The 24,751-nt window shown below is 41.9% G+C and overlaps 2 protein-coding genes and 1 long non-coding RNA gene across 3 annotated transcripts; 1 reads left to right on the forward strand and 2 right to left on the reverse strand.

Moving 5' to 3' along the window:
- Positions 1-1,658: 1,658 nt before the first annotated feature.
- Positions 1,659-7,378, reverse strand: LOC113011382 (uncharacterized). Its single transcript, XM_080296157.1, has 6 exons — positions 7,328-7,378; positions 5,463-5,751; positions 5,143-5,382; positions 4,832-4,903; positions 4,544-4,669; positions 1,659-2,524 (listed from the first exon to the last, which is right to left on the reverse strand). Exons 1-6 carry the CDS (start codon positions 7,376-7,378, stop codon positions 2,487-2,489), a joined length of 816 nt encoding a protein of 271 aa, XP_080152283.1. The 3' UTR covers positions 1,659-2,486.
- A 2,699-nt stretch (positions 7,379-10,077) lies between these two features.
- LOC113017988 (uncharacterized) lies at positions 10,078-11,769 on the reverse strand. Its single transcript, XR_003271643.2, has 4 exons — positions 11,630-11,769; positions 11,367-11,474; positions 10,689-10,795; positions 10,078-10,548 (listed from the first exon to the last, which is right to left on the reverse strand). It is a non-coding gene; the product is annotated as an uncharacterized LOC113017988 (long non-coding RNA).
- A 1-nt stretch (position 11,770) lies between these two features.
- LOC113017930 (uncharacterized) lies at positions 11,771-24,172 on the forward strand. The gene is made up of 8 exons (XM_080299383.1): positions 11,771-11,903; positions 12,452-12,808; positions 12,912-13,007; positions 18,033-18,365; positions 19,197-19,529; positions 22,426-22,752; positions 22,894-23,229; positions 23,480-24,172. The coding sequence occupies exons 1-8, from the start codon at positions 11,867-11,869 to the stop codon at positions 23,569-23,571; spliced, it is 1,911 nt and encodes a 636-aa protein (XP_080155509.1). The 5' UTR covers positions 11,771-11,866; the 3' UTR covers positions 23,572-24,172.
- Positions 24,173-24,751: the final 579 nt, after the last annotated feature.

Raw genomic sequence — 24,751 nt, forward strand, 5'->3', positions numbered from 1 at the left:
GACCTATAAAGATCTGTGTCATTACCAAAGTGTCACAAAAGAAACATCTCATGATGGGTAAACCAGTGAGCCGTCTCAAAACCTTCACAACCGTATTGTTGCAAAACATACTGAAGGTATTGGTTCTAAACTACTGGAGGTTCTAGTGAGCACTGTTGGGTTCTTAATGCAGAGGTGGAAAGAACATCATTTCACCATATATAATAATGATCAGAAGAGTCGTTGAAGAGCCAAGGTGCTACAGAAAAACCTGGAATCAGCAGGTACAATTGTTTCAAGAAGGCATGGCATGTAGGTCACCATCCATGGTGCCATTGCTGAAGAAAAAGCATGATGAAAAGCATTTAAAGTTTGCTGAACATTTAGAGAAGCCAGTGAAATATGGTCTGGTCAGATGATCATATGATTGTTCGGTTTTTCTCTGTAGGGTCTACCTTACAATATAAAGGTAACTGTTATTGTGATTGGTCGCTATATGAATAAAATTGACTGGAAATGAAAAGATGACATTTAGTCCTTGCCAAGCTCAATACAGGAAGGCTACATAGATAAAGGTCAGTAAAAATAGTGTTCAAGCTTGTGGTTTATTTTCCGGCTCTACATAAGAAACGCTTCAACCACGAGTGATGGCAGTTCACTGATCATCATTTATACATGTAAACTGGTTGTTTGTGTAAACGAACTGCTGCTACTGCTCTAATCCAGCTGAGCACTCAAGACTCAGCTATTCACACACTGCTTTCTAAGCACCTTTATCAAACACTCACGTTTGGATGGAGGCGTCAGAAGAAATTTGGCGTTCAGTATCTTGCCTAAGAATACTTCAGCATGCAGACAAGAAGACACATTTAGAAGACAACCCACTGCATCACATGAGCCTCAGTCAGTGTTCACAGTGCACAGAGAGATCCTGCTGGTTTGCTGTTTATGCATTACTAATGTAGATTTATTGTTGACATGCGTGTTTAAGGTTCGGTGCCCAAACTGACAGTGACTGATGGCAACATTTAGACTGAAAACCAAACAATGAAACTCTGAGAGACACAGGACGATTATCGACTCTGTCCACACAGTGGAAAATTTGTTCTTAATAGAGGAAACATCGTCTACATAACAGACCCAATCAGCAGGAGCGATGCTAAACACAGCCGCTGTGGTTTCCTGTTTGATGAAAACAGGTCGTCTGCCTTCATGTTCAGTCGTCATGTTACAGATACTAACTGAACTGAACCTTCAGCAGGTTTTGGACGTTTATGAGACAAATTTAAATCACAAACTTTCATCACTTTAATCCTGCAGGTTTGAAACTGTTTTCTATTATTAGAAAGATTCTTTGTGTATTTCAGGTAAAGTGTGATGCTCATATGTAAATAACATCTTGTTTTGTTTCCTGTCCAACTGGCCAGCTTTGAGATGAAACCAGTCATTTTTAACCAGGACATGTCCTTTAATGCACATATTAAACAAATATGTAGGACTGCTTTCTTCCATCTGAGCAACATCTCTAAAATTAGAAATATCCTGTCTCAGAGTGATGCTGAAAAAACAAGTTCATGCATTTATTACTTCTAGGCTCAAAATCGTTTTCTGTGCCTGTCATGAACAGCTGTGTGGCAGGCAGAGGCAAGACCCAAATGCAGGACTTGGAAACAAAGGGGTCGGCTAAAAGAGGCAGCGTTATTAATGTTAGAAGATACTCAGAAAGAAACATAAAAATACAAGAGAAACAAACAAAGAAAATTAGAGAATATAAACAGGAAACTACGAAGGAAACATAGAACTCACAGAAGAACACAGCAAAACAGGCACGAGGGAGACTGAGGACCTAAACACAGGGATGGGATTACAAACACAATGAGACAGAACACAGAGAAAACAGACAAACGCAGGTACGTGAGCGGGGAGACTGAAAGAATAACAAAACACAGAGAAGAGGCTGGCACAGACTGGACACGAAGGAAATAAACATGAACAACAAGAAATAGAGAATAAGAAATATAAATAATGACGACTCTGACAAATAAGGGAACCTGAGCTCAAGAGACACCAATATAGAACCAGAACAAAGGTCATTGAAACAAGAGAACAAATAAACACATAGTCCATAACAAACACAAAAACTAGCTCAAAGACTGAGGACCATCACAGGACACTCTGTGTCAAACATGAGTGTTCATAAGTTCAGAGTATTGATCAGTTTGAAATGATGGAAGCAGCTCCTGAAAGTGACGACTCTTCACCTCGCAGTAGACCTTTGTCAGAGTTCAAGCTGCACAGACTCAAACCAGCAGCAGGTTGATTTCTTTAGTTCCCCGTCAATCCTGGTTCCTCAGGAGGAACTTGCTCCCACAATGACATCACTGTGTGAATGAATGGGAGTGAATGAAGAAAGGAGGAAGCTGATGACTGCCTGTAAATGTTCCCATGGTGACTGACAGAGTGAGACTGTCCACAGGAAGTCTGCAGGTCTGTCCTCAGCTTCCTGTTTACACTTCTTCTGTGGTGTCTGTGGTTCCTTTAGCTTCTGTAAAAATGGGACAGTTGAGTGTGCAGTCATGGTGCAGGTCACTAGAAGGGTGAGGCATTTATTGTCCTACCAACTTTAAAACCTAATTAAAATGTATATGTATGTAACAAATATACGAAACTTTAAACCTAATTTTTAAACTGAAGCTTAAAGAGAAAAAAGTTAATGATGGATTGCATTTATATAACACTTTTCTAGGCACCCAAAGTACAGTTCCACAGTCACTCTCACACACTGGTGGAGGCAGCTACAGTTGTAGCCACAGCTGCCCGGGGACAGACTGACAGAAGCAAGGCTGCCATATCGCACCATCGGCCCCTCTGGCCATCACCAGTAGGCGGTAGGGGAAGTGTCTTGCCATAGGACACAACCACCAGGACAGAGAGAGAGCAGGAGGGATCAAACCGGCGACCTTCCACTTATAGAGGAGCTTCCCAATCCACTGAACCACAGTCGCCCCGATAGTTCAGCATGTAATAACACTGGGACATGAGTCATATAGGTGCAGCCTCCCTACCTGTGTTCTCAGGGGTCTGAGTGATGATGTCAGCATTGGTCATGTGTGTTTTTGGGATGACATCATCAAGACAAGAACATGCCAATGAGTGACTGAATATCCGGGTTTTATTTACAACTCACTGAACTTGGATTTCCCATCAACCCTGTTTGCCTGCTGAACTGAATTCAAATATATATTGTTTTCATTTAATAATAATCCTGCAGAGAAATCTTAATTCTTATGAAGACGTTGTGAGGGGCTTCATGAATCTCTCTCTGAAAAAGAACTCATTTTGTTTCACTTTAAACACTAGTCACACAAAGAGATGAAGACAAGAAACAAAGTTAAGAACATCTTTTGCTGTGTGGTAACTTTACATCTTCCTTTGTTCAGTCCTGTATCTCAGCACCGGTATCTGCTGACATGCACTCTCTCTACTCTCAGACACTGTTTATCTCTACAGAGTCCACAACATTCAAATAGCTGCTAGACTGATCTTAAACACATAAAACACTTCATGGTTTATGTGTTTTACCTTTGATCATTTCCCACTGATCTCAACAAAGAAGCTCCGTCACAGAGAGCTTCTCTCAGCAGTTAACCACACCAGCAGCACCTGTTTTGATGTGGGTGAATGAACGCTCGACTCCGGGAAATATGAACTACTGACTCAGGTGACTTCACTATTTATGTGCTTTTACATCTGATTACTGCTACTACTGTGTATAACCCTCAGATTTACATGGCAATAAAAGAAATAATGTGGTCACTGAACTAGCTTCTCCTGCTAGTCCCAAAAACGTGACTCAAAGTGAGAGCTGACTGGGCTTTTTCAGCTGTAGCCTAAACTGTGGAAGCATCACCCTGCCCTTGTTAGTTCAGCCCACTCGCTGCCTGTCTTTAAATAATGTCTTAAAATGTGTTTTTGCTCCTCAGATTAGAGTCAGAACGCGAGCAGTACATTCTCACCTTGTACTGGTTGTTATTTTCCTAATTTTGCTGGTTTGCTGGTTTGTAGAGTATTTTTATTAAACTGTCCAACGTGTGCTTCTCTGATTTATTTTTGAAAAGATACATCTGGATTAAAAACAAACCAAATCCGCTCAGATTATTTTTAATCTTCAGTTCAGGCCGACTGCTCCTGTTACACTGTGTCATACACACAAACCTGAATTGACTCCCATCAAACACCGATCATATCTGTTTAAGCTGCAGGATTTCCTGTCTCAGTGCCACGTCTCTCTCTGCTGACTGCCTCATGTTATAAACACTGAACTGACCAACGAAACCACAGTACAGCTTTAATTATGAAACCAGTGACAGGTTTTACTGAGGAAACAGGAACCTGAAGAGTGAACTGCACCTGCATTCAGGTCCCACTTTCAAAACACTAGTTTGATAAGTGTGAGAAGAAGATTCTCATTGTTTCATTGAGCACATTTTACAAGCCCAATGAAAACTACTTTTGGGTTTATCTCTCATTGATGTCCCTCGCTAGAACACAGGTGAATGTGTACCTGCAGTGTTTGTCCTCAGACTGGAGTAAAGTACTTCAGGTTCGCTGGCTGGAGTCTTATTGGTCCAGGCTCTACTGGTGACCTCAGCATAGGTGACATCATTTACTGGAGCTGACTGGTATCTCCCTGCAAAGATGAAGTGATCTGAAAGAATACTAGTATTTGTGTCTGTGGAGTTTTAGTCTGAATCTACTTTCTAAGTGTTCTAAAAATAGAAACGCTGATGGAGGCTGTCTTGATGTGTCCAACATGATGACTTTGGATGAAAATTTGAGACAGACGCCATACCTGTGCGCTTCTTCCACAGAAGATGAAGTACAAACAGAACCAGAACCAATAGCACCAGGGAACCTATAGCAGCTACAATTGGGGATATGAGGGAGGAGGGGGGAGAGGGAGAAGGGGGAGGAGAAAGAAGGGTAGAAGAAGAGGAGATATGAGTGTTTGTGAGTGACGTTATGGTTGTTGTTTCTTCTTTTGTTGTTGTAAACAAGGCTGTGGTTGAAGGACCTGCAGGAGAGATGAGGAAGCTGGTTCAGTCAGTTTATCATCAGCTCAGCAGATTGGCTTTAAACAGGAAGTGATGTCAGTGTTCTGACCTCTGACCCTCAGAAAGCTCTGAGGAGATGATCCAAACTCATCAGGGGCACACCAGTAGAGACCTTCATCAGACTGCTGCACGTTAATGGTGATGTTTTTCTCTGATTTAGGTCCAACAGGACGTCCATTAAAGTAGAAATAAGCTGCAGCTGTGCCACCAGTTTTCTTCTTACAGCGTAGTGTGACATCACTTCCTGTCCTCACAGGAAGTGCAGGGATCTCCAGGATCACATGTTTATCTAAAGAAAAGACCCACAGAGTGATGTAGAGGTGGTATAACAGTGTGCTGTTAGTCTGATGAAATGAATGACTTCATTACCTGATACAGTGATGTTGACTTCTTCACTCTTCTCTCCAGCTTCACCTTCACACCAGTAAACTCCACTGATTGGCTTGAACTCATCAAACAAACAGGATGAACCATTGAACCTCCCGAAGCCCCGCCCCCTTGCTCCACATGACTCAGTCCCACTTCCTGTGTCCCTCTTCACCGTCCATCCATCAGAGCCCAGCTGACCGTCACATGTCAGAGACACTGAGGCTGCTGTGAAGAACTGCTGAAGGTTTGGACTGACGCTCAGAGAGACTGGAGGACAGACGGACAGTTTCTATCAGTGTTTACACTCAGTGTTTGTCCTGGACCATGGTGCACTTCATCTACTCACCTGCACAAACAGTCAGTGCAGACAGCAGCAGCACACACACACCTGAAACAGGAGGTCAGAGGTCACTGAAGGTCAGAGGATATTAAAGGTCAGAGGTCACTGAAAGAGAGTGGACATTATGACCAGAAGGCAGTAATAGGCCTGGGAGAGCATCTTCTATGTTACCATGTTCACCCTTCTCCCTGCTATGATGGCACTTGTTTAGCCATTTGTCACATAGACTCTGGATGTTATATTTCAAAGCTGCACACTGGTTATCTGTGTAGGTCACAGTTAGGTGTTGTGAGAAAGTTGGTGACACCCAGTTGGTGGGGAGGTCCTGGTGGTGAAGTCTTCTGTTCTCCTGTGTCAAGGGTGCAGACAACAGCTGTTGAAACACCTTCTCTTTTAACGTCTATTCAACTAAATGCTGTGCTATTTATCTTTAGTGACTGTGTACCTGCCCCCCCCCCCTCTCTCTCGTGCTCATAAGAATAAAAATGAATAAAAAGTTGTTGATTACTTCTACTCATGTGACAAAGTGCAGGAAGACCACGCCCGGGTGCCACCTGGGAAGGCGAGACGAACTTTGGAGCAGACACAAGACACTTTGTCGAGAGACACTTCTGCATCGATGACGGGCTGATTTCAGTTCCCACAGAGGCTGCAGCCATCGATCGGCTTAAACACACATGTGCAGCCGAGTCCAACCTCAAACGCCACAAAATTGCCTCAAATTGTTTCTTAGTTATGCAAGCCTACACCCGGTGTGGAGTTCTCTCCGTATGTAATAGTATCTTCAACCTTTTGTATAGTCCGAGTGGAAAACAGTTAAAACATAAACATGTTTAATGAATACCTTTCATAACTTGAAATGCAAATAGAAATGATACATTTTTAAAAATGATGCAAACAACAAAGTAAAATGTTGCTATTTACCCCAAAATGCAGCCAAGGCCTCAGATTTTTTGCACAATCATTTCAAACTATTTACAGAACAATCAGGTGTGTTGCATCAAATAAGAAGGCACACAAAGTATTCATGCAACTCCCAAAGAATAGGTCCTGTCCACTATAAAACAGAGGAGAACACCACAAGGTCTGACAGCAGGAGCACCTGTGACATTCACTAGTATAACTCACAAAAACCCAATAACTGCATAACACACTAACTACAGCCTCCAAACACACTAAACGTCACTAATCTCTCACATGTGAAAACTCGCTCTCTCTCTTTCTTTCGCTCTCTCTCTCTCATTGGTGTCACTCCTAAAACTTCTCCCTCTTCCTAAACAACCAAACGCCTCATGTTGCCATATCATTTTTTGATTGGTGGACATGGTACACTTCAACATGAATAAGGAAGGGAAGGGGTGCTTTTTCTTTTTCACTCGCAAGCGGAGAGCGTTTGCTAGCGCTGTCCTTAGAAAACGCAGTTGCTGAGGCGGCTGAGGTCATTTGGAGTCCAGGGAGCGCTTTGAAGACCTTCTGTGACTCTTTGGTGGCATCTGTCATTTTTTACAGTGTTGTATGTTGGTACCTCAGGTCCCACATCTCCAGATTCACTAACAGCTTCTTCCACCTGGGCCATTCGGACATTTAACAAACACCATGTCCCCTCTGTTCTAACTCTGCTGTGATCCCAACAACCGACATGTAAAGGTCGCCCAAACTAATAAAATTGTCAGGGATTATAGTGGAGAGAGAAAACAGGCGGCTCCCACCCTCTTATCTGAACATCAGTTTTGAGTGGCTATACAGTATATCTGCAGAGATACGGGCAGTACAGGTGCAGCAGTTAGGTATTAAGAAATAAAAAAGAAAAGAAAAACATAAAATGAATTCATATTCAATTTCCACATTTACTAAAAGCAAACAATGTAATGATATTAAAGTAACTCCCTGATGGATGACATGAGCAATGAATAGCTTCACTGATTTTATTAGGTTCTATTTGAGTCTCAATCTGCTGCTGTTTGAAGCTCATCACCAGAAAAACAACAAAACATACAAACTCTGAGGGAAATGACCAAAACAGTCTCCAGTCTTTTGTTAGACTCTGTGTTTATAGTGGAAAATTTGCTCTTATTAAAGGAAGTGAAGGATACATAATAGGCAGATAAGACAAACGTGTGGTGAGTGCAACTAGCAGCTGTGGTTTCCTGAATGAACGTCGATGTTCGAAGAAACGAGGTTGCCCGACTTCTCCTTAAGTCATCATGTTACAGACAGTGAACTTAACATGAAGCTCTAACTCTGAGTCCAAATTACATGATGGATCACAAAAAAGGTTTTCCTGCTTAGAACTCATTTGTATCCACATCTGTTGATGAGACAAAGTCATGATGTAAGCACACTTTCCTGCTTCATGCTTGTGTGAAAGAATTTATTTCATTAGATGCCTCTGAGTTAAAGTGTGAGCTGCATCACTGTCTATTTTCAATGACTTTTAATTAAATTACTTTAGCCCTACTAGAAAACAGGCAACAGAAAAAGAGCAAACTCTTCCTCTCTCCTAAATGAAACAAACTTTAAGCAGATCCAACAAACTTCACTTGGGGATCCATCCACCCTCAGCAAAAGCTTCCTCCTGCTGAAAACGTGTTTTCCCACTTTATTGTGTGATGAAGCGGTGATAAATGAATACATGACTGAAAGTAAGCATGAAAAGTTTTTCAGTGTTTGACTCACCGAGGAGCAGAGACACACCTGAAGTCTTCATGTTGTCGGAATGACGATTGACAGCAGAGTGACACCTTCAGCTTCACCACTTCCCTGTTAAGACCATCAGCTTGTGACACTGCTTCTGCAGAGCGAGGCTGAGCCGCTTCCCTGATAAACTGCATGAGTCATGTTCACGGTAACCCTCACTGTTTCAGTCCATAACTGGACAGTTTGGGAGCTAATGAATGATATATGCAGCTACTTTTTCTGGTCCCAGTCTGTTGTCACCACTGTCTCAAATTTGGGGACTTACAGGCTTACAAAGGGGCACAGTGACTCTGGTCATCAAAGAGGCCAAGCTGAAGTACAAGTAGTGTATTGAGGAGCTCTTTAACAGAGCCACAGAGACCCAGTGTTTAGAAAAAATGCGTCTCAACTGCTCCGATACTCCTGACACATGTGGGATCACTACAGGTTTTCGCTTGGGCAGCGGTTGTCCTTCTCTCCTGGATCGGCTGGAGCTTTCTTTAGGTGCCTTCCCAGCTTTGACAAAAGTCCAGCTGGGATAACCACATTTACTCAGGGCCTTCTTGATGTTCTTCTGCTTCCTGGCCGCTGTGTCAGTGGGGATGGTGTTCGCTCTGTGTTGTAGCGTCCTGATGACACCCAGTTTGTGCTCCAGTGGATGATGACAGTCAAACCTTAGATACTGATCTGTATGTGTAGATTTATGGTACACATCAGTTTTTAGATGTCCCCCATTCCTGATGGAAATCTCACAGTCTAAGAAGGCTAACCTGCCACTTTTCATATCCTCCCTGGTGAATTTGATGTGTCGGTCCACCGACTTAATGTGATCCGTGAATTGTGGAACGCCCTGAGATTTGATTTTCACCCAGGTGTCATCCACATACCTGAACCAATGGCTTGGTGGTGTTCCAGGGTAGCATAGCAAAGCCCTCTTTTCCACTTCTTCCATGCACAAATTGGCCACGATGGGTGAAACTGGGCAGCCCATGGCACACCCATGTTTCTGCCTGTAGAACTGACCCTTGTATGTGAAGTAGGTGGAATGAAGACACAGCTCCAAAAGCAAACACACTTGGTCGATGCTGAGAGCGGTCCTGTTGCTGAGGTTGAGGTGAGGTTGTTTATGAGGTTGTTTATGTATCTTCAGTAAACCATACAGAGTTGGTGTAGGTTCCCCTTGGTATAGTCTGTGGTATGAGGTCAGGGGCTCATAAGCATTTTCGTCACTGAGCAGGGACAAAATATTCTCATGATAGTCTTTCTGCTTTAGCAAAACTGTGCACCTACCCTGGTGGAAAGATGTTAATGCCATTCCCCAACTCTCTGTGAATGGTACTCATGACCATTGATCAGTGGTTGTTGATCAATGGTCATGAGAATTTGCATAATTAAGATTAAGGAGCTGACCTCCCGGCCCATTGTTCCTTCAGTGGTGCTGGTTTCAATCATTATGCAAATGTTCTGTTTATAAGGTTGAAACCTGCAGTCAGCTGAGACTGAAGACGTCACCTGGATGATGAAACGTTTCTCTGACTGAAAACGCTACGTCCAGATGAACAGAATCAACTTACCTGAATGATTGAGCATGCATCAAAATCTCTTAAAGTGGTTTTTATTTACAAGTTTAGGGCTAAATTGCACTCTGCTGCTCTTTAGAACTCAGCACCAGAAAAATAACCAAACATGCAAAAAGAAACCTGATTTTACCAAAAACAGTCTCCATTTCTTTGGTTTGACTCACTGTGGAAAATGTGCTTCTAATAGAGGAAGTGAAGACGACAAAACAGGCAGAACAATCTGTGGCACATGCAGCCAGCAGCTGTGGTTTCCTGACCCTGCATGTTTGATGAAAAGAGGTCATCTGACTTCATGTTACAGTCACTAACTGGGCATGAGGCCTCAATTTATTATGACAGTCCAGATTACATGGTGGACTTTACTAATGCATTACTCCAGAATAAACTGCAGAAGGTCTGGAAGCTCTAAAATAAAATAAACTTGTGATATTCATTATAAGCCAATAATATCTCTTCCTGGCTCCAATCACAGACTGCTCTCAGATGAAACCTGTAATACAAGAGAAGAAGAGTGAACTGATCCTCTCACCTAAAACAAGCAGTCAGTGAGTGAGAGCATCCAAGAGTGTTTATTAGAGCTGCTATCAATGAATCGATGAAAAAGATCAGTGAAGGATTTCAGTGACTCACAGAGGAGCAGATGCAGTCTTCATGTTGTCGGGATGATGACTGACAGCAGAGCGACATCATCACCTTCACTACTTCCCTCTTAACATCATCAGCTCGGCACGCTGCTTCTGCAGAGTGAGGCTGAGCTGCTGAACTGAATGAGTGATTTTCACAGCAACACAGAGGAAACTTTTTCTTTTATAGTTACTGAACGAGATGTGCAGTTCCCTCTTTGCCTTTCCACAGACAACTGAATAAATATTGTTATTTAAAACTCTAACATGCAAAGAAAGAATACAAACTACAATATTTGTTAATCCTAAACTAATATATCATCACTGTTAGAGGTGGAAGGGTAATACTTGACCTTGACTAAAATATAATTAATAACTACTAATATTCTAAATACTGTTACTCTTACACTGTGTTACCAGTACATCACTCCTGTTCTTTTCTAATGATAATAATAATATTGTTTATTGCTGAATTGAAGTTAGCTATTGTTATTATAAAGTTAACTGTTGCTAGCATCTGTATTTTCTTGCAGATACTAACCACAGTTACCTTTATAGTGACGGCTGCTGTTGGGGGAAGTATTTTAAACCTGTCCTCTTGGTTTTATCAGCAGTACAAAGTTGAATTAGCCATATTATATAAATAACCAGCATTGGTTGTTATGTTTTCATTAGAAAGTGTTACCTGCTCAGCTTCTGTCTGTCACTGAATAGACTCACATTTCACCACCAGCCTTTCATGTAGTCTGCAAATAACAGTGTGTGGGCCCCCTGGTGGGCTGTGAAGCTGCTGCTGGTAGACAGTAATAAAACATAATTTATTATTATTATGATTATTATTATGTTCTGTATTCACATTTATCATATGTGGAAGTATACGAGGAAACAAAGATAATATTTCACTTTAGTCTGACGTGATGATTAAAATTTAAACTGGTCCTGACTCACGTTTCTTTTCTCTTTATTTGCTTTGTTTCTCTTGTCGTCGTCTTTACTGGCTAGAGGTGCGTGAACAGTCCCGTCCTCTCTCTGAACAAGTGTTTCCTCTTCCTGAATGAAAAAATTGAAGGTGTGTTCGTTTAAGGTGAGGAGCAGGTGGATTATGTCTGTGGATCTACTGCTGATTTCCTCAGGCAGAAGACGACTGAAGGAAAAGTTTTAGCTATTTGCTGTTTTTACAGAAAGATGCAGACCCTGTTGGTGTTTGTGATCCTCCTGCACGGTAAGAAAATCTGCCTCTGTTCTCACGATCCAAGCTCCATTAATGTCACACTTGCAGAGACACACAGAGACACACACAGTCAGACAGGTTTGTGTGCATTCATAAACAAGGTGAGGTCTCAACTGCCACATGCTGTTGCAGTTGAGATTATCCGAGCCAGCGTAACTTTATCTTAAATGTCTTCTCTCACTGAAGCAGTGAGACAAAAATGGTCTCTATCTGTTCTGTTATCAGCTCGAGTCCCTCTAAGCTGATGCACTTGGCGGTTTTCATTTCCTCTCTAGCCACCATGACAGTGTAACTGGTCTCACGGGTTTTGTGACAGTTATGAAACAGCCGCCACTTTGGTCATGTCTTAGGAATAATGTCCTTACTTATCTAAACTAATAAAAAAAACACTGAATCAACATGATTTCATGAAATCAGCCGGTGTGCATCACTGGAACTGCTGCATTGTGTCTGTGTCTACTTCAGCCTGTAATAAGTTTCCTGCTGTCATAATAAAGTGTGGGAATGATTTCAGGTTTAAACTCTTCCTGTCCTCACAGTTTCCCAGCATGCCTCAAGTGTGAAGGTGCAGGAGGGAGCAGAGTTTGTCCTGCTGCCGTGTAAGTTTCTCAGTGTTAATGTGAAAGAATGCGCAGTTGTGTGGAGCCGGTCCGACCTCAACCCACCCACAGTTCACCTGCGTGAACCGGAAGGTGATAACCTTCAGAACCAAAACCAGCATTACAGCGGGCGAACGTCCATGAATACTGATGCTCTGGAAACTGGAAACCTCAGCCTCACTCTGAAAAATCTTCAACTGTCTGATAGTGGCAACTACACCTGCACCGCCCGCAAGTCTGGTATTGAACAGGGTCAGGCAACAGTGCAGCTGCAGGTCCAGAGGGCCACAGGTGGAGGTCAGTGCAAACAAATGAAAAATCATGTGCAGCGTTAGAGATTCTGCAGCATTATTTTAACATCACACAATTTTCCTGTTTTTGTTCACATTTTTGTTGTCAGGTCGCAGCAGGGTCACAGTTCTCCTGGTTTTCTTGAATTTGGCTGCTTTCTTAATTGTGGGTGGAGGCATGTACTTCAGACACTATTTTGTGAAAGGTAAGTGATTTGTCACATGTGTGATGTGGTCAAATTTCCAATTTTAAATGATGGTGGTTAGTGATGTTGACCTCAGATTTATCCAGCCATGTTCTTAAGGGAACCAGCAACCTGAGAAAATGTACAATTTTAATAAAGGTTTGAATTCGATGGCAGTAACAATTTTCCAAAAAGTTGCAGCAACAAAAAGCGAAAAATGAAACATCCGTATAATTATTTAACTAACATTTAACTGAATTAGGCTAATTGGCAACAGGTCAATAACATTGTTGAGTATTAAGAGAGGCAGAGTTACCCGAAGTAAAGATGTTCAGAGTTTGCAAAAACAATTACAAAATAATTGCAATGTTTCTCAGGACAGAATTCTGAAAACTATAAATATCTCATCATTTACGGCACATAACATCGCCAAAGGTTTCAGAGAATCAGGAGCAATGTCTGTGCACAGCAACAAGGCTGAAAATCAGTCCTGGGTACCTGCGATCCTTGTGCCCTCAGGCAGGTCATGAGCTTTGAAACATTTACAGATATTACTGCAACACACTTGACTATGCCGTGCACACATGCAGGTTAAAGCTGTATCATGCAAAGAAAACAGCGCATGTGAACATGATCCAGAGACACTGCTATTCTTCTTTGGGGCAAATGTCAGTAAAAAGTCGAAAACTATTCTGTGGTCAGACGGATTAAATTTTAGGATTATGGGAACAACATGGACACTGCATCCTCAAAAGGAGGCATCTGACTTGTTATTAGAGCTCACTTACAAAACCTGATCTCTGATGGTATGTAATAGTGCTTCCACATCTGGAAAGGTGCTCAAAGGTATTTACAGGTTATACAACAACAAATGCTCCAATTGATACGATGTCTTCTTAAGTGAAGGCCTTACATATTTCAGTAACATCATACTAAACAGCGTCTGATAAAATAGCAGGGAAGAGTTCAGGTCCTGAACTGGTCTGCTTGCAGTTCAAAGCTTTTACCAGCTTAGAACATCTGGAGCATCATGAAACAAGCATCACTCATTTTAAGTTTACTGTTTGTATTTTCAGAGAAACTCTGCTTTTATTGTTGTTATTCAAGGCCATGGGCAGTGGGGGGTACTGGGAGTTGTGCTTTACCCTGTCATAAAAAGGCAGACACAGCAGCACAACTTGCCAAAAAAAAAACCAAAAAACTCTTGAAGACATTTAAACACTTGATCTTCTGTCCTGTTTCCAGCTATCTAAGAATGCTGTGATTTTGGAAGCTGTAATACATAAGTAGAAATACCGAATAATGTTTTTTTTCTTTAAGTCGTCCATTAAAGCATCATCAGAAATGGTCTCAATGGAAGGGCAGTTGTCAGGTAGCCATTCTTGATACAGAAGAACTGAATCCCAAACTCGCTGCCAGTGCAGTAAAAGCATTTCTGGATTTTTGTTTTTTAAATCACAATGTCCTTCAAAAGTCCTGGAGAACAGTTCAGACTGTGCTGAAGAATAAAGGTGATCGTGTAAAAATGACAAAAATATCAAAAATGTCAAATATTGACATTCAAGATCTTCTGTTTTTGTCTTAAATACTTTGCACATATTTCACTAAATCGCTCCACCGATTTCCCAATTTCCCAAGATATGAAGACATGAAGGGCTTTTGTGTGGTGCTGTGTCACTTCGGTACCTAGGATGAATGATAAATGGAATACATATAAAGTCCAATGAGCTTCACCTATGATTACAGTTACACCAGTACAAGCTGAATAACACCCCACAGAGAAGAGAAAAAATATGATTCCACCCTAAACCAATGGGCAGAGATACCATAATCACAAAATAATACAAATGTTTTCAGGAACAACACTAACTATTTAAATCACTCCCTGCTCCACTCAAGCAGACACATGCCAAAGGTTAATTCAATTCAATGCAATTCAATTTTATTTACATAGCACCAAATCACAACAACAGTCGCCTCAAGGCGCTTTATATTGTACAGTAGATCGCACAATAATAGGTACAGAGAAAAACCCAACAATCATATGACCCCCTATGAGCAGCACTTTGGCGACAGTGGGAAGGAAAAACTCCCTTTTAACAGGAAGAAACCTCCAGCAGAACCAGGCTCAGGGAGGGGCGGGGCCATCTGCTGCGATTGGTTGGGGTGAGAGAAGGAAGACAGGATAAAGACATGCTGTGGAAGAGAGACAGAGGTTAATAACAGATATGATTCAATGCAGAGAGGTCTGTTAACACCAGTGTTGGGTGTAATGCGTTACTAAGTAATGCGTTACTGTAATTAAATTACTTTTCCACTGAAAAAGCAGAGTAACTAATTACTGTTCATTTTTAGGTATTTTAATTACAGTTACTTACAATGTACTTGTGTTACATTGTAAAATAAGAAGTAAACTCTGCCGATTTAACATGGCTGTAGTGCAGCTGCGCGTCATTTCGCGCCAGTTTGCTGCACAGTCGTATTCTAAAGCGGAAGATGTTGGACTCGGATGAAGCGTGTGGCTGTTTTATGACATGGACATACAGTGGGGCAAAAAAGTATTTAGTCAGCCACCGATTGTGCAAGTTCCCCCACTTAAAATGATGACAGAGGTCAGTAATTTGCACCAGAGATACACTTCAACTGTGAGAGACAGAATGTGAAAAAAAAATCCATGAATCCACATGGTAGGATTTGTAAAGAATTTATTCGTAAATTAGGGTGGAAAATAAGTATTTGGTCACCTCAAACAAGGAACATCTCTGGCTCTCACAGACCTGTAACGTCTTCTGTAAGAAGCTTTTCTGTCCCCCACTCGTTACCTGTATGAATGGCACCTGTTTGAACTCATCATCTGTATAAAAGACACCTGTCCACAGCCTCAAACAGTCAGACTCCAAACTCCGCCATGGCCAAGACCAAAGAGCTTTCGAAGGACACCAGGAAAAGTATTGTAGACCTGCACCAGACTGGGAAGAGTGAATCTACAATAGGCAAGCAGCTTGGTGTGAAAAAATCAACTGTGGGAGCAATCATCAGAAAATGGAAGACATACAAGACCACTGATAATCTCCCTCGATCTGGGGCTCCACGCAAGATCTCATCCCGTGGGGTCAAAATGATCATGAGAACGGTGAGCAAAGATCCCAGAACCACACGGGGGGACCTGGTGAATGACCTGCAGAGAGCTGGGACCAAAGTAACAAAGGTCACCATCAGTAACACACTACAACGGCAGGGAATCAAATCCCGCAGTGCCAGACGTGTTCCGCTGCTGAAGCCAGTGCATGTCCAGGCCCGTCTGAAGTTTGCCAGAGAGCACATGGATGATACAGCAGAGGATTGGGAGAATGTCATGTGGTCAGATGAAACCAAAGTAGAACTTTTTGGTATAAACTCAACTCGTCGTGTTTGGAGGAAGAAGAATACTGAGTTGCATCCCAAGAACACCATACCTACTGTGAAGCATGGGGGTGGAAACATCATGCTATGGGGCTGTTTTTCTGCCAAGGGGACAGGACGACTGATCCGTGTTAAGGACAGAATGAATGGGGCCATGTATCGTGAGATTTTGAGCCAAAACCTCCTTCCATCAGTGAGAACTTTGAAGATGAAACGAGGCTGGGTCTTCCAACATGACAATGATCCAAAACACACCGCCCGGGCAACAAAGGAGTGGCTCCGTAAGAAGCATTTGAAAGTCCTGGAGTGGCCTAGCCAGTCTCCAGACCTCAACCCCATAGAAAATCTGTGGCGGGAGTTGAAAGTCCGTGTTGCTCGGCGACAGCCCCAAAACATCACTGCTCTCGAGAAGATCTGCATGGAGGAATGGGCCAAAATACCAGCTACTTTTTTGCTCCACTGTATTCCCGTCTCTTCACTTTTCTGAAACAAGCAGACAAGAACATTACAGCAATACTATGTCCTGGGGAGAAAAAACTATCGGCTGCTGTTAATAGTAATCTACTGAAGCACCTGACACGAGAGCATAGACGAACACTTCTGAGTGATCCTTGTTCATCATCCATCACCGTGGCAGCTCCTGCTAAGCAGGCAAAGCTTGATTTTACTTCAGCAGCACAGAAAGCGTCTGAAGGTGAGCTTAAAAAATGATTGCAGGCTACACTGTGGAAGAGATGCTACCGCTGCGTACTGTAGAGTCTCCGTCTCTAAAAAAAATATTATTTAAAGAGTTTAATTTCTATTGTCTGTCCACTCAAGGTTTATAGGGATTTTAAGAAGTATTTCGTTAAATTACTTATTTAGTAATTAAGTTACTTTTTTGACTCAGTAATTAGATAATTATTTTAAATACAATATTGACTAAGTAATTAGTAATTAATTACTTTTTTAAAGTAACTTACCCAACACTGATTAACACATAGTGAGTGAGAAAGGTGACTGGAAAGGAAAAACTCAGTGCATCATGGGAATCCCCGGCAGCCTACGTCTATTGCAGCATAACTAAGGGAGGATTCAGGGTCACCTGGTCCAGCCCTAACTATATGCTTTAGCAAAAAGGAAAGTTTTAAGCCTAATCTTAAAAGTAGAGATAGTGTCTGTCTCCTGAATCCAAACTGGAAGCTGGTTCCACAGAAGAGGGGCCTGAAAACTGAAGGCTCTGCCTCCCATTCTACTTTTAAATACTCTAGGAACAACAAGTAGGCCTGCAGAGCGAGAGCGAAGTGCTCTAATAGGGTGATATGGTACTACAAGGTCATTAAGATAAGATGGGGCCTGATTATTTAAGACCTTGTATGTGAGGAGCAGGATTTTGAATTCAATTCTGGATTTAACAGGAAGCCAATGAAGGGAAGCCAAAACAGGAGAAATCTGCTCTCTCTTTCTAGTCCCTGTCAGGACTCTTGCTGCAGCATTTTGGATCAGCTGAAGGCTTTTCAGCGAGTTTTTAGGACATCCTGATAATAATGAATTACAGTCGTCCAGCCTGGAAGTAATAAATGCATGAACTAGTTTTTCAGCGTCATGTTTTAGCATCTTAAAGACTTCCTGTGCAGCTGATGATGATGTTTGTTGTCCTCTCAGTCCCGCAGGTGAAGGTGGATTCAGGGGTGGAGTCTGTTGAACTTCCCTTTATAACCACAGTTCACCTGCCTGAAGACGCTACAGTGATGTGGACTGACAGCTTTAAAAGGATAGTCCATGTGCAGCAAAGTGACTCTGACCAGCCTCAACAACAACAACACTGGTTATATACACACAGAACCAAGATGAAGAGAAAACAGCTGACAGTTGCCAACCTCAGTCTGACTCTGAAGTACCCCACAGACAAAGACACGGACACATACACCTGCACCGTCAGCAGCAACATCCTTGGAAGCATCCTGCTGAAGAAGCAAGTGAAGCTAAAAGTCAAAGGTCAGAGCTGAAGATACAGATCAAAGGTTTACAGTATAGGAAAATGGTGAAGTTCGGTAACAAGAGCCTGTCATCAATAATGTGTCTGTGGTTACTATGGTGAACAGGGTTTTATGAGTGAGCTGCAGATACAGGAGGTCCCTACGTTTTTGGACACTTTGCCTGGGGTTTATGTGATTACACAGGGACCTCAAAGGGGCTTTTAAACAGCTTTGCGGTGCCTTAGCTCTTACAACACATTATTTTACAAGTACTCATTTAATAAAAGGCTGCGAGGAGAGGCTGGAGTTGAAGTTGACTGAGTTTGGGTGCCGAGCTTGCAGCTCTGAGATTACCACACTTGTGCAAGTAAAAACCGATCGAGGTCTGATTGTCTTGCTTTGTTCATCGGGATAAGTCTCTGAGCTAGCGAGGCCTGCGAGTGCAGACCTAACAACCACAACAGACGTTTCTTTAAGTTCATTTTGAGCACAAGCTGAGCATTCAGAGAGCAGATCGAGTGACCAGCTGTCTGTGTAGTTGAATCATAGTCTAGTAACTTCTACAGTTTCTTTGAAAGATTCTAAGAAATAATATAAACCTTGAAAGATGAAAATAAAAACTTTACTCTGCAGAAACAAACAAAGGATTTGATTCTGTACATTTGGCACAAAGGATTCTGGTAAAGAGTCCGCTCTGCTGCTGATTGGACAGACACCACTGTACTGTACTACTGTGGAGCAAAGGAACGTATTTCAGAGTCGAATTGGTCAAACATGTTCTCACTGAAAAGGTTTAACCTCACGCTGCTGCACTGGCTGAACAACTCCTTGTGCTTTGTTGTCCTCTCAGTCCCCTGTGTAGAGGTGAAGGATGGGGTGGAGTCTGTCCAGCTGCCCTGCAAAACCAGACTTCGCCTGCCTGGAGATGCTAAAGTGGAGTGGACTTGTATTTACATTCGAACCAGGAAGGTCCACGTGTATGAGAACGGCTCTGACCAGTTTAAAGAACAGGACCAGTTTTACAGAGACCGAACAAAGATGAATGAAGACCTGCTGAAAACTGGAGACCTCAGTCTGACCCTGAAACAGCCCACAGACTGGGATCACTACACCTACACCTGCACCGTCTACAGCAGGGAGGGAAACATCCTGCTGAAGAAACAAGTGGAGCTGAACGTCAGAGGTCAGTGCTGTAGATACAGGTCAGAGGTCATGTAGGAGTTTATTCTCTAAAAGCTTTTAGTTTGAATCTATTTTCAGTTCATTCAAATAAAATAAATTCTTTGATGTTTTGACTAAAAGCCAAGAATGTCAGGCAGCACAACTGTGTGTTTAAATCAGTGGTTCTTAACCTCGTTGGAGGCACCGAACCCACCAGTTTCATATGCGCATTCACCGAACCCCTCTGTAGTGAAAAATAAAATATGATTTTTTTTCATATTCAAGACATAGATATGTTTTTTACTGGTGCACAAAATGACCCGTGCACGAACATCACCTTGTTCAAAGAACAAAACCAACACAATGCACGAACTTACAGCAAATTACATACAAATGTACATACTGCGAATCAGTGTGACTTCTGCTGTTGCCTTTGAGAGACCAGTTCAGATGTGGCTTCACCTTGGCAAGCGCCACTCTCATGTCATTTTCACAGCAAAGTCTCTTCCTTTTCTTCATTTTTATGTCCAGCATCCTTGACAGGGATTGCTCGCAAAGATATGTTGTAACAAATGGTATAAAAAAAATCCAGGGCTTTCTTAACAATAACTACATACTCGTCCATTTGTCGACACCAAAACGTTGAGAGCGTTGTTGTTCTGAAGAGTTGCTGTTGAACCTGGCTCTGCTGAACTTCAATGATTTCATCAAGGTATTCATCATCGACATCTGCTGTCTCAACAGCAAACGTGAACGGCTGTCTCACCCATGCTGGATATGAATCTCTTGTAGGAAAATATCTGTCGAGAGACTTTGCAAGCTCATCTAAATGTGTTGCAATTGTTTATTTCTCTTGATCCTTCTTCAAAATAAAAGCCTCTGGCATGATTTGAGTGGGAGGGAAACATCCTCATGAAGAAACAAATAAAGGTTCAGGTCAAAGATAAGAAACCAAATAACAGCTTTGCTTATCAAGTAAGACTGACAGAGTATTTAAGGATCCCAACTTGTTTTATTTTTAACTCCACAGTCACATATTTGGTTCACAACATAGGTTTCATCTGTTTTCAGTTCTCCTGTCACAAGCACTCACTACAGCAAACACCATTGCATGTTAGATTCAGGAGAGCTTTTTCTACAGCCTGAAGGTAGCCTATGCTTTACCTGATGGGTACAATGTTGGTGTTGCTGCTGCTCCTGCTACTGAGAGTGCTGGCGTCTGGGAAGTGGTTCTCAAAACTCTTGAACAGAGGCGGGGTTTACGACACCAACTGTCTGCCATCTACAATCCAGTTTTGAGATCCCTTCCCAGACGCCTTAACGCCCACTCACATCCTGGGCCATCTGACCTCAGGAAATCACATGATAGGGTGGGGAAAGGTTTCACAATGAGCTCACCCAAAACCCTGGCTGATTGTGAAACACACCCATTTTCACACGTTGGCTCAGGCGATTAGAGGATCATCAGGGGGTCCTTTTGTCCCTCTGTGGGGGGAAACTCCCACTAGGTTTATATCTGGGACTCTCCACCATTTGACCTTAGAACTGAAGAAGCTTCTCGGATGAGAGGTGAAACGTCTTCAAGTAACTTAAAGAAGTCCAGACGCTTTTCTTTGCAAGCTCCTTAGACTGAGTAGACAAATCTTGCCCCTGATTATTACCACCTGTATATTTTAAATTACATTTTGTTTGTAGTGTCAGTTCACAGTCGCTTCAATGAGTTTTATATTGTAAGGTTCAGTAAAGACCTCACTGACCTTGTTCTTTTTTTTTTTGTTTATTTGTTTATTTATAAGGAACCCCATTAGCTTCCACAACAGTGGTTGCTAGTCTTCCTGGGGCCCAAACCATCAAATACCACCAAATAAAATGTTACCCAGTGAGTTGGATGCAAATTGTCCACTGATTATTTTGACACCACATAATTTGGCTCTTAGATCCACAATAAGGTTTTACAATTCTGAAAATGTAAACATGTGAATATTAAAAAATTATATAAAAAAGCAAAGAAACCCAAAACAAAACACTCAAACAAAATACACAATTTCCATTACAAGTGACATTACCCTCTACAATTTTTACAAATACATTAAAAACTGCCTAAATAGGCTTTTAGGTGATTTTTAAAATTATGAATAGAAGCCAATTCTCTAATTGCATAAGGCGACTTATTCCACTGAAAAGATGCTCTAAATATAACAGAGTTTTTCAAAAAGTTACTTTTAACACGAGGAATTACTAAATTGTGGTTAGTTGACAATCGTGTAGCATGATTATGTATTTCATCTGGATGCTGCAACTGAGCATAAAAAAGTGTGGTGTGTTTACCAGTATTGCTTTCTTTAAAAATACAAGTAAGCCATAGTATAATTTAGCTTGTACAGAAAGCCAAGAAAGTTTATCGTGCATTTTATCAATACTTGTATAATATGAACACCTTAACACTAATCTGGCCGCCCTATTTTGGACTAACTGAAGTCTGTTCAGATCTGTCTTATTAGCTGCTCACCAAATGATTGAGCAGTACTCTAGATGAGATAATACTAGAGCATTAATGACATCTTTCATAATGAAGAAGTGATATAAAAAGAGCATTTCCTAGCTATAGCTATGCCCTGTCCCATTTTCTTAATAACAGAGTTGATGTGCTGAGACCATGAAAGGTGGTGGTTTATGGTAACACCAAGTAATTTAATCTGGGTGACCTGTTCTAATACCGATCCAGCTATGGAAAGATTTAGTTGTGGGCTGTTGACTAAGCGTACTCTACTTCCTATTAACATGGATTTGGATTTAGACACGTTTAAAATCATGTTGTTTTTACTTATCCAATCAAACACATTCAGCAAATCTAGTTGTAACACGCTTGTCAATTCAGAGTGGCTACTGGCTGAATAAAACATGGTGGAATCTTTCAGTGTGTCGGGTGGAGGTGGAGGAGGGGGCGGAGTCTGTCCAGCTGCCCTTCAAAACCACAGGTAACCTGTCCAGTGCTGAAGTGGAGTGGTGGCGCTATGAACCTGAACCACCAATTACAGTCCACAAATATGAGCAGGGCTCTGACCAGCGAGACAAACAGCACCAGGTCTACAGAGAACGAACAAGGATGGAAGCAAACTCACAGATGACTGGAGACCTCAGTCTGACCCTGAAGAAACCCTCGGACAGAGACACGGGAAAATACATCTGCAGTGTCAAGGACAAGAGGATGAAGAGGAAGAAAACGGTGCTGCTGATAGTGACGAGTCAGTATGAGTGTGCATGTCAGAAAATATTTCTGTTTGTGTGGTTGAAAATCATTATTCAACCATTACCATTAACCAAATAAAAACCTAACTTGTAGATTCACTTCTGTCTGTGCAGCTCATGATGTGGTTTTCCTTCAGACTGTCAGGTGGAGGTGGAGGAGGGGGCCAAATTTGTCCGGCTGCCCTTTAGAACCACAGAAAACCTGCCTGAAGATGCTGAAATAGTGTGGAGACATACTGAATTGGATCCACCACTGATCGTCCACGTGTATGAGAACAGCTCTGACCGGCCTCACAAACAGCACCAGGATTACAGAGACCGAACGAAGATGGATGACGACCTGCTGAAAACTGGAGACCTCAGTCTGACCCTGAAACAGCCCACAGAGAGAGACAGTGGAGAATACAGCTGTGATGTCAGCAGCAAAGAAAGAAGCATTTTAAGAGAGACCACAGTGCTATTAAAGGTCAAAGGTCAGTATGAAAATATAGGTTTTCTCTTTCTCGTACTTGTGGGGACCAACAGTCTCTTTTGGAACACCCCTCGAGTTTGATTTGCATTTTTGAGGCTCAAAATGTGAGCAAGGTTAAAGTTAGGTTATGGTTAGATTTAGTCAATCTTTATAGATGGTTAGGGAAAACATTATGTCAAGTAGATGGCTCCACTAAGATATGTGTGTGTGTGTGTGTGTGTGTCTCTGACTGTCTTGTGTCTCCTCTGCAGGGAGAGTTCAGGTCCAGGATCAAACAGGGGACATCAGGAACAGAAGCAGCTCCATTGATCCGACTCCTCTGATGGCTGATCAATCAGTTTGATCTGAAGGCTTAGTTTAGAATCAGCTGTTTGATCATAAACATGGATAAGCCTCCTCTTTCAGCTTATCACAAGGACACAGTGGGAAAGTGATTCTCAAACTGTGGTATGTGGGCGTCCTCTAGTAGTACAAGGGAAGCCTCCAAAGTTTTTTTTAAGATTAAAAAATATAGCATGTTCTGACTGAGAAAATATAATAATGTGCTATGCGGTGGCGAGCAACACAGCTATGTTAGCATAACATAAACACAGTGAAGATGGAGGATGAATGAACTTTTTTCCACTCAATAAAAGTTAAGGTGAGGGTTCCTGACGGTGAGGGACAAATGCAATCGCATGGCAGGATGCTGTAAACGGACCAAACATCAGTCAGGAGAACAACTGAGATAATCGCTGGGAGCAGTAATTAAAACAAGTGAAAAACACAACAGCGTTGATAAATGCAGAGTAGTTTGGCCCCAGAAGCAGGGTTTATCAGGTCATCACTTAAAGATTGGAAGTCCCACCTGCTGCAGATGTTTTAATGCAGTACAGTTGTTATTGTCACCTGTCACATCCTGTTTATGACAGTTAAAATAAATAACAATCATATAAGAAATAAAATCGTCTCGTGTAAACTTTATGTGGTGTTAAATATACAGTGTTGGGGAGTAACGGAGTACATGTACCAGCGTATTTAAAATACAAAATATGAGTAACTGTATTCTGTTACAGTTACTGTTTAAAAGAATAGAATACAGTTACTTTGCTGAAATAAATGGTCTTTTCCTGTTTCATGTGTTATACTATGCCCTCTGTATTTTTGGTAATTCCACGCCAGTGGAAACAAAACACACATTACGAGGCTCTAATGCCTGTGTCTCAACTCTATTTGCGGCCCGCAAAATGACGTGAGGAAATATGTTTTTGAAATTATTGTTCAAAAAATTATTTCATATGAAGGCAACAGGCAGAGTGTTACAGGTATAGCTCTAAAGAATGTAGCCTGATGGGCAGTGTAGTCCGTGCTGCAGGGAGAATGGACTGCCATAACCATTATGTGTCTGTGAGCGCGAGGGAGGGAGAAAATGGAAAAGTACGAGCTGTCACCCATCAGAAACAGGAGCTGGAACCATGTAAATATAATAATAACCACTGCAGCCAAGAAGAGTGCCTGACGAGCCCAGTTGTAAGTAAGCTATT

Source organism: Astatotilapia calliptera, chromosome 3 (genome assembly GCF_964374335.1).
Source record: "Astatotilapia calliptera chromosome 3, fAstCal68.1, whole genome shotgun sequence".
Taxonomy (NCBI): domain Eukaryota; kingdom Metazoa; phylum Chordata; class Actinopteri; order Cichliformes; family Cichlidae; genus Astatotilapia; species Astatotilapia calliptera.